The 17,879-nt window shown below is 29.7% G+C and overlaps 1 protein-coding gene across 1 annotated transcript; it reads right to left on the reverse strand.

Annotated features, from left to right (window-relative positions):
* Positions 1–11,250: 11,250 nt before the first annotated feature.
* On the reverse strand, positions 11,251–17,388 carry F5B22DRAFT_636532 (uncharacterized protein; the record flags this gene model as incomplete). Its single annotated transcript, XM_047977298.1, has 12 exons — positions 11,251–11,470; positions 11,520–12,743; positions 12,801–13,129; positions 13,213–13,286; positions 13,359–13,409; positions 13,539–13,674; positions 14,359–14,991; positions 15,043–16,140; positions 16,190–16,561; positions 16,662–16,922; positions 16,990–17,219; positions 17,271–17,388. The coding sequence occupies 12 exons, from the start codon at positions 17,386–17,388 to the stop codon at positions 11,251–11,253; spliced, it is 4,746 nt and encodes a 1,581-aa protein (XP_047830532.1).
* Positions 17,389–17,879: the final 491 nt, after the last annotated feature.

The following is a 17,879-nucleotide window of genomic DNA, read 5'->3' on the forward strand; positions in this document are numbered from 1 at the left end:
GCTTTATTAAACCTTATATAAAAGTAAATGCTTTCCCTATCCTTTTTACCTTTAAACCAAATTTAACTAAAAGATAGTTTTATATAAATTATTAATGGAAAAATAAATACTTAAAAAACTATATTATTTTAATGTTAGATTTAAATAGTATTATATATAATAGTTAAAGGGTTAAACGTTATATTAAGCTTAATATTATTAAAGCTTTTTATAAATTAAGGATAGCCCTAGAATTTTAATATTTAATAGCTTTTTAAACCTAATAAAAAGTATTTTAATAGTTAGTCCTACCTTTTAAATTAAAGATTAAGCTTATTTAATAGTAAAACTTTATTAATTTTTAATTATATAAATTATTTAACCTTTTTATTAATGCTTATATTAATAATATTTTAATATTTATAAATAATAAAAAAAAGTATTAAAAATAATATAAAAAGGTAATATATTGCTTTTATAATATTAGGCTTTAAGAAAATATAAAAAAATCCTACTTTAATATAATTTTTATAAATTATTTAAGTATAATTTTAAAAGTTAAATAAGGTATTTAAATAAACCTTAAAAAGATAAATATTATTATAAACTGGAAATTTAAAAACTTAATTAATACTTAAGCTATTTATTTATTTTTTAAGCTATATAACTTTATTTAAATATTTATATATTATATTAATAATATAGCTAAACCTTTAAACTATTTATTTAAAAAGGGTATATTATTTAAAATAAGTAATAAATAATAAAGAGCTTTCGAATTAATAAAGAAGTTAGCTTATAAAGTATTAATGTTAACCTTCTTTTAGCTTAATTAACCTATTAAAATTAAGATTAATACCTTCCGGAATATTATTAATAAAGCTATTTAATAGTAATAAAAAAATAATACTTAAAAGCTTATAAAATACTTCTTAAAAATTATATTATTAATTAAATAAATTTATCCTATATAAAATAAAAAACTATTAATTATAATTTAAACTATAAAGTATAATTGTTTAAAGCTATTAAATATAAAGTTCTTTATAATAATTAACTATTAAGCTTTATTATATTTTATTATTAAAAAAGTCTTTTTTATAAAATAAGTAAAATAAATAAACTTTTTATTTAACTTTAATATTACCTTTTAATATTAGCTTAATTAAAAAAACATAATAATAAATATATTATTTTATAAAATAGTCAATCTATTAATTGTTAAAGCCTATAAAGCTAAAAAATATAATATAGCCCTAATTTTATTTAAAGCTTTAAAAGGGCTAATAGCTATTATAAAAAAGAAGGTAATAATATTATATAGCTTTAACCTAATAAACTTAATTTAATAAAAAAATAAAAAATAAGGTTTAGGATATAAAAATTATTAATTAATTATTTTAAAGTAAACCTTTAATTTAAAAGTTTATTTTTAAATAGCTTTAATTAAAAAAGCTTACTATTTAATAATTGCTACTTACCTTAAGTAAAATAAATATATTAAAATAATTAAATAGGATTACTATTAGCCCTTATTAAAATAAAATATTTAAATATATATTTATAATTATTATAATTATTAATAAAATAAGATCCCTTAAAATAAAATACTTAAATTATTATACCTATTATTAATCCTTATAGTTATTTAATATTATATTATAATTAATAGGAAGGATATACCTTTAAATAAATATAGTTATAATTATATATAAATATTTATTAATAAATTTAACTACTTATTAATTATAATACTTAATAAAAAAAACGATATAATAAAAAACGTAATATATTAATACTATAAATATACTTATTGTTTTTTAGGTTTTTTAAAGATATAGATTTTAAATAATATAGAACTTTTTATTTTACGCTTTTTAATAAAGATTAATAAGTTAACCTATATTAAATATTAATATAAAAATACCCTTTATTCCTAAATATAAAGAGCTATAAAATTTATAAATTAAAAGTTAAATTAATAATTATACTTTTATATTAATAAGTATTAAAATAATTAAAGCCTTTATTTATCTATATTAAATTTTATATATAATGCCTTTTAATATTTAACTATTAATATAGTATTATTAAAGGTTTTAATAGGAATTAATATAAAGAATCCTTTATTACTACCTTTATTAAATACCGTTAAAAAAATAGCATTTAAAAAGCTAGCTTAACAGTTATTATAATAAACCTATAAAGTATAAAAGGTAACTTATAAAATAGTAAAAGCTATATAAAAAAGGTAAAAAATATAAATAAATAAAAAGCAACGCTTAATAAACTTTTATATAGGAAATAAAGTTTTTTTAAAAAAGAAAAGCTTTATAATTAATAGCCTAATTATTTAATTAAACTTTTAATTGGTTAGACCCTTTAAAATATTTAAAAAAAGGGGATATAGTTATATATTAAACCTTTTAAAATTAATAAAGATAATTAACCTTTTTTATATAAATTAATTATATAAAGTAAGTAAAAACCTATTACTTTAATAAATTTAACCATTATTAAAACTTAAAGATATTAAAGAAGAACTGGAATAGGAAGTTAAATAGCTATTTAGGTTATAAATAATAGGGCGTAATAAAATGCTATAATATTAAATTGCTTAAAAAGGTTATAACCTTAATAATATTTAATATTTAATAAAGAATTTTAAAAATTTATTAATTAAAATATAAAAGTTTTATAAAAGATAATTTAATATATTAAAATTACTTAAATAGCTAAATAAATAAATAAGAGCTATAATAGTTAATAAGTTTATTATTAATTACTTTAATAATAATATTACTATATAAAATAGTAGTATAATTTATAACGAACGTATTAAATATATATTATGCTGGAACATTATACGCACTATAAAGGGATACCGTAAAAATATACGAAATATATACTAATAAGGTTATATAACCTATAATAGCTATTAATACGTATATATTTTTACGTACGCTTATATTTTAATTTTATCCTTCCTTTCTTTTTTCTTTAGTTTAAAATTTTCGTTTATAATATTAATATAGCTATACTTTAAACCCCTAATTATAATACTATTTTAAGCTCCTTCTTTTTATTAATAAGCATTATATAAGTATATTACTTATATTTAATCATTATTATTTATAATTTATAAATTAAACCTTTCCCTCTTCTATTATTACATCCTACACTTAATAATAAATAAATGTAACCTTATAATAAACCCAATTAATAAAATTAAACCTTATACCCTTTAGAATTAAAAAAACCCTAATTAAGATAAATAACCTAAAACAATTTTAACAATTATTATTATATATTATACCTAACATTCCTATAGCTGGTAAATAATTAATTTAGAACCCTATCCCTTTTATCAAAGAAGAAGAAACCAATATTAAATTTAAAAATAGCTTTTAAAACTTCTTAAACCCCAAATTAAAAGATATAACGCTTTTATTATTAAACTTTAATTTAAACGAAGGATTAATAAAACTACCCTAATTAATAAATAAAATAAACGTTATTAATTAAGCTACCTTAATCTAATAGCTATAAGAATAAATTACTGCTCTTTAAGCTTAAATGGAAAAAGGTAGCTTAACCTTAACATTATAAAAAAGTATAATTAAAAGTGCCTTTAGTAAAATTAACTTTAAACTGATTAATATAATTATATAGGTTATTTTTAAAATAATTAGTTTAATAGGTAACTTTATTAGCTTAAACCTAAAATATATAAAGAAGGTTAAAATTTATAAAGTTAATCTGGGTACCTTTTTTAAAAATAAAAATTTATTTAATAATTAGTTAGAAAAGTTAGCCAATAAACTTAAAGAAGATATAATAATATATTATATTAAGAAAAGTTAAATATATTATATTATATCCCTTTTAAAAAAAATGCTAAAAAAGCAGTTGAAATTTGCTTTTATTTTATTATTTAACCATATAGCAATTTAGCTAAAATAGTATAAATATTAAAAACAGCTTATTATAATTTAAATTAAGCTGCCCAAGTATAAAATACCTTAAATAAGTTTTACTTTAAATTAGGTTTTAATATTTATTAATTTATTTTTCAATTTAATAACTTAATATTAAAGTTAAAGTTACCTAAGTTTAAATGGTTTTAATTTTTATAAAAATATATTAGTCTTAACTTTAAAATTAAGGTATTTAAAGTTAATATTAATTTATTAATGCTATATAAACGCTTTTATAATAAGGTAATAAAGGTAATATATAACTATAATTATTATTATAATTATTAAAAGAAAAAACGAACCGCTAGCTTTATTAATTATAATTTTAATAATAAAAAGAATATAAATAAAGGGAATATTATAATAAAGCTTAAAGGGATAAAGCTTTTAAAGGAAAAGAAAAAGACCTATTAGGAGAATAATACCTATTTTAATTATAGTAAAATAAAATACCACATTATAGATTACCCTAAAAAGAGTAAAAATGTAGCTTAAATATAAAATAAAAAAAGTAAAGAAAAGCTTATTAACTTTTTTTTTATTAAATCTAAATTAGAAAACTAACTAAACTATTAAAAGATTTTTTAATAGTTTATAAATTGTTTTTAATTTATATAAAAAGTAATTAAAATATTATTTAATTTATATACCCTATTTAAATATAAATAAATAATTTTAAAATAAAAGTTATTATGCTATATAATATTAAAGCTTAAATATATTTAATAATTAATTATAAATTAGTTTATTACATTAATTATTAATTAAAGGCTAGGTTAATTACTTTAAAACAATTATAATAATTAAATAATTATTAAGGATAATTTATTAATATAGTTAATTAATATTTTATTACTATTTTAAAAGTAAATAGATAAAGGTTTAAAAATTAAACCTTTTAAGTTATTAATATTAAATATAACATTATAATTAGTTTAAAGTAGTTAATTAAAAATAAAGTTACTTTAAATTATACCCGTTAAATATTATATTAATTAAAAGATTTATTTCCCTTTACCTTATTTTTACTTATAATCGAGATTATATAAAAGTTTCCTAACAATTAATAAGTCGACCCTATTGTTTAATAGGATATTAATTAAAAGGATATCATTTTAAAAAAAGATATATTATTTTAAAGTAATTAGCTATACGCCTTTAAGAAAATATTTAATTAAAAAGCTTAAAAATAAAGCAATTTTAAAATAAAAGGATTATTTAACAATTTATTAAAAAGATTAAATTAAACCTTAAATAGAAATAATAGAAGAAAAGGATATTTTTAAATAAGCTAATATTTATTAAATTTATTAAAGTAGCTTTAAAGGTAGCTATAATAGTATTAAAAAAAATTTAAAAGACCTTTAATAGTAAATATATTTCCTTCCTATAAAATAAAGACTTTAAATATATTAAGCTAATCTATCGCTTAATTTTTAAAGAGCTAACCTATTTAAAAGGATTTTTTTTAAAAGTAAAAGTTAATAAATTACTTTTATTACAATTGGAATATAATGTAGTTCTTAAAATTATTACCAATAACTTTTTAAATAATTTCTTTCAGTATTAAACTTTAATTTAATATTTATTATTAAAGAAAGAAGTAATGGATAAATTGCTAGCTTATAGCTTTATTAAACCTTATATGGAAGCAAATACTTTCTCTATCCTTTTTACCCTTAAATTAAATTTAACTAAAAGATGGTTTTATATAAATTATCGATAAAAAATAAATATTTAAAAAATTATATTATTTTAACATTAGATTTAAATAGTATTATATATAATAATTGGAGGGCTAAACGTTATATTAAGCTTAATATTATTAAAGCTTTTTATAAATTAAGGATAGCTTTAAAATTCTAATATTTAATAATATTCCGGATCCAATAAAGAGTATTCTAATAATTAGTCCTACTTTTCGAATTAAAGATTAGGTTTACCTAATAGTAAAACTTTATTAATTTCTAATTATATAAATTATTTAACCTTTTTATTAACGTTTATATTAATAATATTTTAATATTTATAAATAATAAAAAAAAGCATTAGGAATAATATAAAAAGGTAATATATTGTTTTTATAATGCTAGGCTTTAAAGAAATATAAAAAAATCCTACTTTAATGTAACTTTTATAGATTATTTAAGTATAATCTTAAAGGCTAAATAAGATATTTAAATAAACCTTAAAAAGATAAATACTATTATTAATTAAAATTTTAAAAACTTAATTAATATTTAAGCTATTTATTTATTTTTAAAACTATATAACTTTATTTAAATATTTATACATTATATTAATAATATAATTAAACCTTTAAACTATTTACTTAAAAAGGGTATATTATTTAAAATAGGTAAAAAATAATAAAGAGCTTTTAAATTAATAAAGAAATTAACCTATAAAGTATTAATATTAACCTTCTTTTAGTTTAATTAACCTATTAGAATTGAAACTAATACCTTTTAAAATGCTATTAATGGAACTATTTAGTAATAATAAAAAGATAATATATAAAAGTTTATAAAGTACTTCTTAAAAATTATATTATTAATTAAATAAGCTTATCTTATATAAAATAAAGAATTATTAGCTATAATTTAAATTATAAAGTATAATTACTTAAAGTTATTAAATATAAAGTTTTTTATAATAATTAATTATTAAGCTTTATTATATTTTATTATTAAAAGAGTTTTTTTTTATAAAATAAATAAAATAGATAAACTTTTTATTTAACTTTAATATTACTTTTTAATATTAGTTTAATTAAAAAAACGTAATAATAAATATATTATTTTATAAAATAGTTAATTTATTAACTATTAAAGCCTATAAAGTTGAAGAACATAATATAGCTTTAATTTTATTTAAAGCTTTAGGAGGGCCAGTAGCTACTATAGAAGAAAAGGCAATAGTATTATATAATTCCAACCTGGTAAACTTAATTTAATAAAAAAACAAAAAATAAGGTTTAAAATGTAAAAACTATTAATTAATTATCTTAAAGTAAACTTTTAACTTAAAGGTTTATTTCTAAATAGCCCTAATTAAAGAAGCTTATTATTTAATAATTACTATTTACTCCAAATAAAATAAATGTATTAAAATGATTAAATAGAATTATTATTAGCTTTTATTAAAATAAAATGTTTAAATATATATTTATAATTATTATAATTATTAATGGAATAAAATCCCTTAAAATAAAATATTTAAATTATTATACCTATTATTAATCCTTATAGTTATTTAATGCTATATTATAATTAATAGGAAGGATATACCCTTAAATAAATATAGCTATAATTATATATAGGTATTTATTAATAAGTTTAACTACTTATTAATTATAATATTTAATAAAAAAAACAATATAATGGAAAATATAGTATATTAATATTATAAGTATACCTATTGTTTCTTAAATTTTTTAAAGGTATTAATTTTAAATAATATAAAACCTTTTATTTCATACTTTTTAATAAAGATTAATAAGTTAACCTATATTAAATATTAATATAAGAGTACCCTTTACCTTTAAATATAAAGGGTTATAGAATTTATAAATTAAAAGCTAAATTAATGGTTATGCTTTTATATTAATAAATATTAAAATGATTAAAGCTCCTATTTATCTATATTAGATTTTATATATAATACTTCTTAGTATTTAACTATTAATATAGTATTATTAAAGGTTTTAATAGGAATTAATATAAGGAACCCTTTATTACTACTTTTATTAAATATTGTTAAAAAGATAACACTTAAAAAGCTAGCCTAATAATTAATATAATAAACCTATAAGATATAAAAGATAATTTATAAAGCAATAAAAGCTATATAAAAAAGGTAAAAAATATAAGTAAATAAGAAGCAATATCCGGTAAACTTTTATATAAAAGATAAAGTTTTCTTAAAAAAGAAGGGCTTTATAACTAATAGCCTAACTACTTAATTAAACTCTTAATAGGTTAAACCCTTTAAAATATTTAAAAAGAAGGGATATAACTATATATTAAACCTTTTAAAGTTAATAAAAATAACTAACCTTTTTTATATAAATTAATTATATAAAGCGAATAAAGACCTATTACTTTAATAAACTTAACCATTATTAAAACTTAAAGATATTAAAGAAGGATCGGAATAGGAAGCTAAGCAGCTATTTAGGGAATAAATAATAGGGTATAATAAAACGCTATAATATTAAATTGCTTAAAAAGATTATAACTTTAACAATATTTAATACCTAGTAAAAAATTTTAAAAACTTGTTAATTAAAATATAAAAGTTTTATAAAAAATAGCTTAACATACCAGAACCACTTAAATAGCTAAATAAATAGATAAAAGCTATAATAGTTAATAAGTTCGTTACTAACCATCCCAACGATAACATTGCTATATAAAATAGCAGCATAATTAAAACTAAACGTTATAAATAATTTTTCAACCTATTTTACACCCATGTTTTAATTTTAATAGGGGGAAGTATAATAAATGTATTAAATATATACTATACCGGAACACTATATATATTATAAAGGGATACCGTAGAAATACGCGAGATATATACTAATAAGGTTACATAACCTATAATAGCTATTAATACGTATATATTTCTATATACGCTTATATTTTAATTTTATCCTTCCTTCCTTTCTTCCTTAACTTAAAATCTTCATCTATAGCATCAATATAGCTATGCCCTAAACCCCTAATTGTAATATAATTAAAATTAAATGCTATAAATAATTCTTTAATTTATATTATACCTATATTTTAATTTTAATAAGGGGAAGTATAATAAATATATTAAATATATATTATATTAAAATATTATATATATTATAAAAGGATATTATAAAAATATATAAAATATATATTAATAAGGTTATATAACTTATAATAGCTATTAGTATATATATATTTCTATATATACTTATATTTTAGTTTTATCTTTCCTTCCTTTCTTCCTTAGCTTAGAATTTTCATTTATAGCATTAATACAGCTATGCCTTAAACCCTTAATCGTAACAGCTATTCCCTTAACCTAATTAAAGTAATAGCTTAATAAATTTATTATATATAGTAGGAATAGCTTTACGTTTATTTAGCTTACCCTATAGGTATAGTGATAGGGCTAAATAAAGGTTTTAAATATAAAGGGAGTTTAATTATTCTTAAATATTTACATTTTATAAATTCTTTTTTTAAATAATAAGGAAATTATATATTAAATTTATATCTTTAAGCTATAAGGCCTTTAACCTTTTTAATACCTATATAATTTTATTTAAGTTATAATAAATTTATTATAAGGCTTTTATTATTTTAAAAAAGTTTTATATATTAAGTTTAATAATAAATAATTATAATTAAACAATTTATTATATTTTTTTAATTTAACCTTTTATATATATATATAAATTTAACTTTTAAGCTATTAATTACTTTACTATTAATATATAATTTACCTTTTAAAAGGGATAATTAAACTTTAAACTTTTAATTACTTATAAAAAGGGGAAGGTTTAATAAAATTAAATAAAGGCGTTAATATAAAAGAGTTAAAATAGTTATATTTTAAATAGCTTAAAGTTCCGTTAATTCTGCTGTATAAGTAGCCTTTAACTATTTAAACTAAGCATTAAAGTCTTATATTAGGTTAGCTATAGCATAAAAAATAGCCGTTTAAATAAAAGCTTAAACCTAATTTACGTTAAGGATTTAGTCCGCTATTTATATAAATACTATATAGTTAACTTAATATAGAAAAATTAGCCTAACTATATAAAAGGGTATAATTAAAAGGGGTATTGGCTAATAGAAGGGGCTAAAAACGAAGAAACAAACAAATAGCTATATAGGGGGCATATTCGTATAAGGTAAGTTCGACCGCATAGGGGTCCAAATAGGTAACCGCAAAGGGGGTCGAATAGGGTAGGCTATAAAGGGAGCCTTAATAGCAACGAAGGGTGCCAAGGGGGGTTCAACTGTAAAGGGGGTTGAAGGGGTAAAGGTAAAAGCTATATAAAAGCTCTATTAAGTTAAAATTATATATAATATATAGTTTAATATAATGAACTTTTATTATATAAAAGCTTTTTTATAGCTATATAGGTATACATTAATTAATCCTTAAAGGTAAATTTAATTATAAAGGGGGTTAAAAGAATAGTTAATTATAAAAAGGGCTAATTGGATTTAAGAAATAAAGGAACTTTAAATTATATATAAAAGAGCTATATAAAAAGGTATCTTTACTATATAAGGCTTAACTATAAAGGGGGTTATTTAAATTAAGAACTATATAATTATTATAACGGGTATAATATATAATATTATTGGTGAATATTAAAAATACATTATTAATTATATAGTAATAAAGTAAAGGATAACTTGCTAGGTTATAACCTTTATCAATTAAGCTATATATGTTACGGTAGGCTGAATAGGCTTCCGGAGGTCCGGTAGGGCTACTGATTAAGCTACAAAATACCTATACAGCTAGCCCAAGGCTAAAAGTTATAACTATTACTTAAGTAAATAAATAAGGGTATATTAAGCTTAAGTATACCTTTATCTACCTTTAATTTTATTAAATCTTATAATATTATTCCTATTAAAATTTAAAAAAACTAAAATAACTTATAAATAATGCTAAATTAAGGCTTTTTAATAATATAACTATTTTAATTAAAGTTATCTTATTAATTAATTAAAGAGCAAATTATAAATATAGTAGGTATAGGAATACTACATACTCATAATGTCACGTTAAGAAAACAGGGGTAGTGTAGGTTAGGGGTTAATATAACTAGGTCTTAAAAGTTATAGAGTTAAGCTGGAAGTTAAAGGGATACAATACTGGTATGATAGAGGAGCTGCGGATAAAAATTGGGCGTGCCGGCGGGTAGAATGATCTCATCTAGGCCTTAATAGCTACACTAGAACAATGACTTTATACTAGATAGATATATGAGCGAACATATCATCATTTTTGAATCCACAACATCCTATTTGGTTCTGCTTGATGGAGAAGAAATTATGTGGAACCGAATGATAATAATAAAAAAAAAATCTTTGTACAAGTTTGCTCATGCAACAAGTCTACCTAAGTTACATATTCGCACTCAGATGTTATAGCTAGCCGAATACTCCATCCATGCTGCTTCGTACATATGCTGATATCTTTTAACTCACGATGTGACCTCGCTTAATTGGCACACATTACCATACCAATGGGTGTTTTCATTTCTACCATTACGCCCTTTATTCGTCGTTTAGTAAGTTCGCTTGAAAGGCGGAACAGCTTTGCATTCGTTCTCATCCAGTGTCGTCCCAACAACCTTCCTGTAACCCAGCTCGACCTTGGCATGCGGTTTCTTCTGGAAACTGAGCGTGTGCTTCATCCAATTCTCATCATCTCGCTCGGGGAAATCTTCACGCGCGTGAGCGCCACGAGATTCCTTTCGGTTAGCAGCAGCAACAGCGGTTTGAGAACTAAGCTGGTTAGTATATGTAAAGAATTCATGAGATTTGAGACACTTACGCGCAGGTGAGCAAGTTCCGTAATTCCAAAGTCTCCACGAGGTCCGAGTTCCAAATCATGCCGCGATCCTTGATACCAACCTGAGGGAACATGTTGTCGATCTCGGTAACTTTTCTAACACCTTCATCCAGACTTTCCTGAGTACGGAATACACTGACATCCGTCTGCATGGCCTTTTGCATAGCCAATCTGACCTCGGCAGTTGACTTGGGTCCACTCGAGTTACGGACCTGGTCAAGTGTCTCAATAGACCCAGCACCGGCATCAGCGCTGACCGGCGCCAGTTTAGCCCCCGGAGTGAACTTGTCACGAATAGTGTGAGATACGGCACGGCCAAAGACGACCAAATCAAGCAAAGAGTTAGCACCGAGACGGTTAGCACCATGAACAGAAACGCAAGCGGCTTCACCACAAGCGAACAAGCCAGGAACAACCTTATCGTTGCCCTGTCCGTCAACGGTTAGCACCTCTCCGGTGTAACGGGTGGGAATACCACCCATGTTGTAGTGAACCGTTGGAAGGACGGGAATGGGCTGTTTCCGAACATCAACACCAGCGAAAATAGCAGCAGTCTCTGAAATACCAGGCAGACGTTCAGCAAGAATTTCAGCGGGCAGATGGCTGAGCTGCAGGTAGATGTGATCCTTCTCGGGTCCAACACCTCGGCCGTCACGAATCTCCATGGTCATGGACCGAGATACAACGTCTCGACTAGCCAGGTCCTTAGCAGTAGGGGCATAACGCTCCATGAAACGCTCACCCTCGGAATTCAAGAGGTAGCCACCCTCGCCACGCGAGCCTTCCGTAATCAAACATCCAGCTCCGTAGATACCTGTGGGGTGGAATTGAACAAATTCGAGATCCTGGTTAGGTAGCCCAGCACGGGCAACCATAGCCATACCATCGCCGGTACATGTGTGTGCCGATGTGCAACTGAAGTAGGCTCGACCGTATCCACCAGTAGCCAATACGGTGTTCTTGGCAAGGAATCGGTGAAGTGTGCCGTCTTCTTGGTTATAAGCAAGGACACCACGGCATTCGCCATCTTCCATAATCAAGTCGAGAGCGAAAAATTCGATGAAATAGTTCGTGTTGTGGCGAAGCGATTGACCGTAGAGTGTATGCAAAAGAGCGTGACCGGTTCGATCAGCTACAGCACAGCATCTGTACGCCTGACCACCCTTTCCATACTTCTGTGACTGACCACCGAACGCACGCTGGTAACTTCATGACGGTGATTAGCAAGCTCCATCGGTGCGATGCCTGGCGTTGGGAGCTTACATTTTCCCCTCTTCAGTTCGAGAGAATGGGCAACCGTAGTTCTCCAATTCGATGATCGATGCGGGAGCCTCCCTCGTCATGTAGTGGATAGCGTCTTGGTCACCGAGCCAGTCGGAACCCTTGACGGTATCGTACATGTGCCACCTCCAATCATCCTCGTGCATATTTCCTAGCGCAGCGTTTATACCACCCTGAGCGGCGACGGTATGGCTTCGTGTAGGGAAGAGTTTCGATATACAGGCTGTGTTGAAACCCGCTTCGGCGAGACCAAATGCTGCCCGTAGGCCGGCACCGCCGGCACCAACGACGAGTGCATCGTACTCGTGATCCTAGAGGCTGTCAGTTGTGTCTAAGTGATATAAATAGCTGGATAGCTTCCGTAAAGCTGCAATGTGGAACCTAGGTAACCTACGACAACTGGGTATTTGTTGCTAACGTGTATGGGCGCCTCCTTTGCCCTTAACGGGTTGTTTGCGATAATACGAGCTATATCAATCGATCAGCGTGGACTGAGAGGGAAGGCGGCACAGTGGTCGCAGCGATTGCTCACATACAGACGGGACGTGTCGTTGAGAAAGCTCTCCTTGGTAATGTGGTGGCCCTTGAGAACTAGAGGCAGCAGCCAAGTCAGCCGACCGAGGGGTTTCAGGTTCAAGGCGAAGCAATGTAGGGGACTGTAAAGCTCGGGGAAAGTGTCGCATGGGGATGTGCCGCATCGCTGGCCAGGACAAAACTCACGGTAGACCCGGTGGCCAGTCTCCTCAGCGCGATTGAGGATGCCATGTTGAAAGGACGTAAGAAGGGTAGAGCGGAGAGATAGAGGCACCAGCAAGAACGGACGAGGCTCTTGTCCTACAATTTCCAATGGCAAAAACTAGGTCGCCACGGATATGGATGATGCCTTCAAAGTTTCGTCGGCGCTACGATGGGCGAGCGATCGGGACTTGAGCCAATAGCGTCGATTCTGATTACCGAGGGACAACTCGCAGGTGTAACCACCCTCCCGCGCCCGACTCAAGCCCAATAGAGGTCACGTGCGAGATGCCGTGACATTCTTTGTCCTCTCGGCTCGCACAGCGAGGGGCTCCACAGTGACGATACTACTCGGGCATTCAATGCCGTAGTTTACCTAGGTAAATTATGTATTGGGGTACCACGATCTCAATAAGCAACATGGAAAGTGTACCTACATGCTAAGGTACATACATGTATGTGTGCACTAAACTACCTTGTACCTACCTACCTAGGGACTACTCAATCTGAGTAACTACTTGTATCGAATGAAGAGAGAAAAAAGTTCTATATCGTACAAGAGGTATATTCGCGTCGTCCTTTTCTCATTGAACTTGAATCTGTTCATATCAATTACAGCCTGATAGGTGCGTATGCTGCCTATACCTAGGTAGGCACGTCTATGTGTATATCTTCTTCTACCTAACACCACGAAATGCATTATCTACCAATGCCCATGCCATGTCCGTGCCCATCAATGTCTCAGCGGGGATCGTGGATTGGAAGCGCCCATCTCCCTGTGGCAGGAGGCCTATGATGCCAGTACTTGACGCAACATTATGATGAAGTTGTCCTTCAGACGGTGAACCTCACTCACCTGTGGCTTCGTGGGCTCACCAGCGCTACGTCTCAAGCGATCCTGTTTCTTAGCTCGTCTGCGTCGCTCAGCTTCTATTGGGTCTAGCTCATCCTCTTCCGCCGCCTCGACTTCCTCATCCGAATCGAAATCGTAGTTAAGATCTTCTAGATCCACGGCGTCGAGACCGAAATCGCTGGCGCTGATGCTTCCCATGCCCGGCAGGCCCGTTTCACTTACTGAGCCTTCGGCTGCCATCTTTTGGCGCGTCTTATCATGATGCCATTTCTTCCGTGCTTCTTGCCACGCAATTAGTTGGTCGATTTCATCAATCGCCTTCGCTTTATTTAATTGACCACTCGCAACGGCGCCCTCAAATAAAGCATTTATATCCACCGCCCCGCCTACCGGCCCGTTCCTGAGAAATTCAAGAATACCTTCTATCCAGCCCATAAGCTGTGTAAAAAGGCCATTGTCATGCGTATGAACCTCGTGAACGAACTTGTAAAAGTTGTGCTCATGCCGTTGACAGAGATCAATAAAGGCTTGTACAGTCTGGTTGGGATCTGCCGAAGCATCCTGCTCGCGACATTTCTCAACAACCTACGCAAGTAGTTAGCGCTATCGAAATAGTTGTACGAGCTCCCTGCCTACCTGAATCATATCATCAAGAAACACTGCAAAATCAGTAATGCTATTATAAACATTGGCCGATTTATAGACTCTAACGAGAGGCTCATAGAAGATGGTGAAAAGGTCCCGGAATAGTTGAAGAGTGACAGGCTCTTCGATGAGGTTTAGCATCATGGCTTTATCGCGCTGCCTCATCTGCAATTTCATAAGTTGCTTGAGGTATGAGAAAAGCCGGGACCCCTGCTTCAATTCCTCGTCAACGTTTTCGACGGCATTATTGAAGGCGACATACGCATTATATAGCCGCCCAATCTGGTCGGACTTGAGGGCTGGCGAAATTAGGTCAGATCGTAAGATCGATACAATAATGTCTATGTCCTCAGCCTCAGCCTCTTCACGTATGATGAGTTTGATATGATCTTCCGCTTGGCTGAATTTTGTCAGCTTCTCCACGAAAATGCTGTCTCCGATCTTAGCTGCCACTGCGTCAATGGATTTCTGATAGCTCTTGATTCCGTCGTTCAGCGTCATAGAAAAGATTCGTTGTAACAGAGAGCGAGAGCCGAAAGGTTGGGCTAAGAATAAATCGAGAACACCGGACATAACAGCAGCTGGATTCGCAATCTTGATGACATTTTTAAGAAGAGTGTATGGTATTAAAGAGTGGATCCGCTTAAGCTGCGCAAATAGTTCGGGCGAGTTGTCCTCAGCAAGGAACAAGTGATAGATTGTTGCAGCAATTTCTATCCGCAACCATTCAGCAAACTTCTGATATTGCATGCTAAGGTCCTGAATCGAGGGCTTATCCTTGATCTCCTGGAGTAATTTTGTTAACCCATTTCGCTTGACAATGTCTTGGCGAAATTTCTCCATGTAAACATCAAGCTCGGCGGCCCTCTTTCTCGCTATTTCGAAAAACTCTTTCTGTTCTTCCATTCGCTTAGCATCCACGGCTTTACGACGATGGATATCATCAACATCCTCATCCGAAGGTGTAATCGGATTTCGAGTGAGGAAATCCTGTATCGCCTTAGTCTGTGCGATTTGTTGGTTCTGCAGCAAATATCGCAGGAATGCTCTTAACGAGACTCGCTGATCTTCACGCCAGAGAATCGCATTCTAGTCCAAGTTAGTTGCCGTATAGAGTGAGCAGAGACCGCCTACTTACCTCGGCTTTGGGGCTCAAAATCGTGGGGCTCGAGTGACCCTCAATAGATGTTCGTGGAGATGCCAGCTTGTTCTGACGGGGGTCACGCACTGCCAGGTTCTTCATTGATTCACTGAGGCTATTGGATTGGGCACCCGGGAAAACAGTGGATGCCGACGAAACGGACGAGGCGTCAGAATCATCGGCGCCATCTGTTGTACGTGAGAATAGTCCACTAGCTGTCGTGGTGGACTTGTTCTTTTTGGGAAGCGGTGGAAGAACCTTTCCTGGAAGCTCATTTCTTAGGTCCTTGTGTAGTCGCGCAAAGTCACCATAACGTCTTCCCACGAAGTGCTCAATCTCGCCCTTTCTTCTCACTCGCAGCAGAAATTCCTGTTTCTAGGATCAGTATTGATTTAATTCTGCCAGCAATGCAATATCTTACCGCATGCTTGTGATGTCTGATATTTCTCTTTACTAGTGTTGTACGAACACCAGCAACGTTGACATCCCACCCGTTGACAAAGTTGCCCTCCGGCATGGTGTTGAGCATACCAGTATCAATGGCATTCCGGTCAACAATTTCCATTTCGGCGAATCTTATCCTCTCCTCGAAACCAGAAGCCGTAGGAACGCCAGACACCATCATCAGCTCTACCAGCTTCCGACATTTTACGGCTAGTTTTCGGCGTTTCGTCTCTTCGAGGCGATCTTCGGACGACGATATATTCTTGCTAGCGAAAGACTCGAGGAACTATTCCAAAGAAGTCAGTATGGGACTACTGCTTGATTTCAATAAATCGCTTTGCGGGCGTACGTACCACCTGCAACTTGTCCTGCCAGAATTCCTTCTCTTTGGCCTTATCGAGGAAGGGAAATTCGCGGACATGGTGGACGAATATATACCGTAAGATAGGGAGCTCGGAATCGAGAGGTGACACCTCGCCATAGTCGGATTTGAACGGGGCGCCAAACCTACGAAGGGCGGTTGGGGAGTTCAGCTCATTAATTTCCCAATTGACCTGCTCAGAGATGAGCTCCCGCTTCAGATCTGCATGCCCATTAGCTTGTCTGCACAAAAGCCACAGGAGGGTAGTCAGACAGTGCTCTTGTTTCCCTGTTAGAGTATGGCTAGTAAGAGAGGTGTTTGTCGTAGGATTCGTATCATGTGTGGTGACGTCGCGGGACGAGCCATCCTGCGTGGCGTTCACAGTAGACATTTCTGGCGTCAAAGCTTTATTAGCCGGGAATCAAGCGGAATGGGATGACATGTGCTTTCGCTTTTGGCTCTGATATTAGAACGTGATGGGTTTATTTTGAGTCATATTTTGGGCTCCGAACCTACATTGAATTGAAGGATATTAGGAGGAGGTAAGGTTGGGCAGTAGGTTGGTAGGGATGGCTTTGAGCGCGGGGTGAAATCGGCTACCTATGTAAAAGTAAATAAGAGATGTCGTCAGCGCACCCCAGGGCAGGCAAGTGAAACCCAACAGACCAATGGGGGCGCTGCTCTTGGCTCTGTACTTTGAAATACCACAAAGGGAAAGAAGACACCGGCCAATCTTATATCGAAGAGAGAGACAAACGCCGGGTAACGGCAAGCTAGGTACACCCCATCTTCATTACGAGCTACAGTAGATACCTGTAGGTACACCAGGGGATACATACATACCTATGTACTTACCTGCTGTAGGGCAAACAGCGATTCAAG

This window comes from Xylaria bambusicola (genome assembly GCF_022495145.1).
Source record: "Xylaria bambusicola strain CBS 139988 unplaced genomic scaffold F5B22scaffold_22, whole genome shotgun sequence".
In the NCBI taxonomy this organism is placed as follows: domain Eukaryota; kingdom Fungi; phylum Ascomycota; class Sordariomycetes; order Xylariales; family Xylariaceae; genus Xylaria; species Xylaria bambusicola.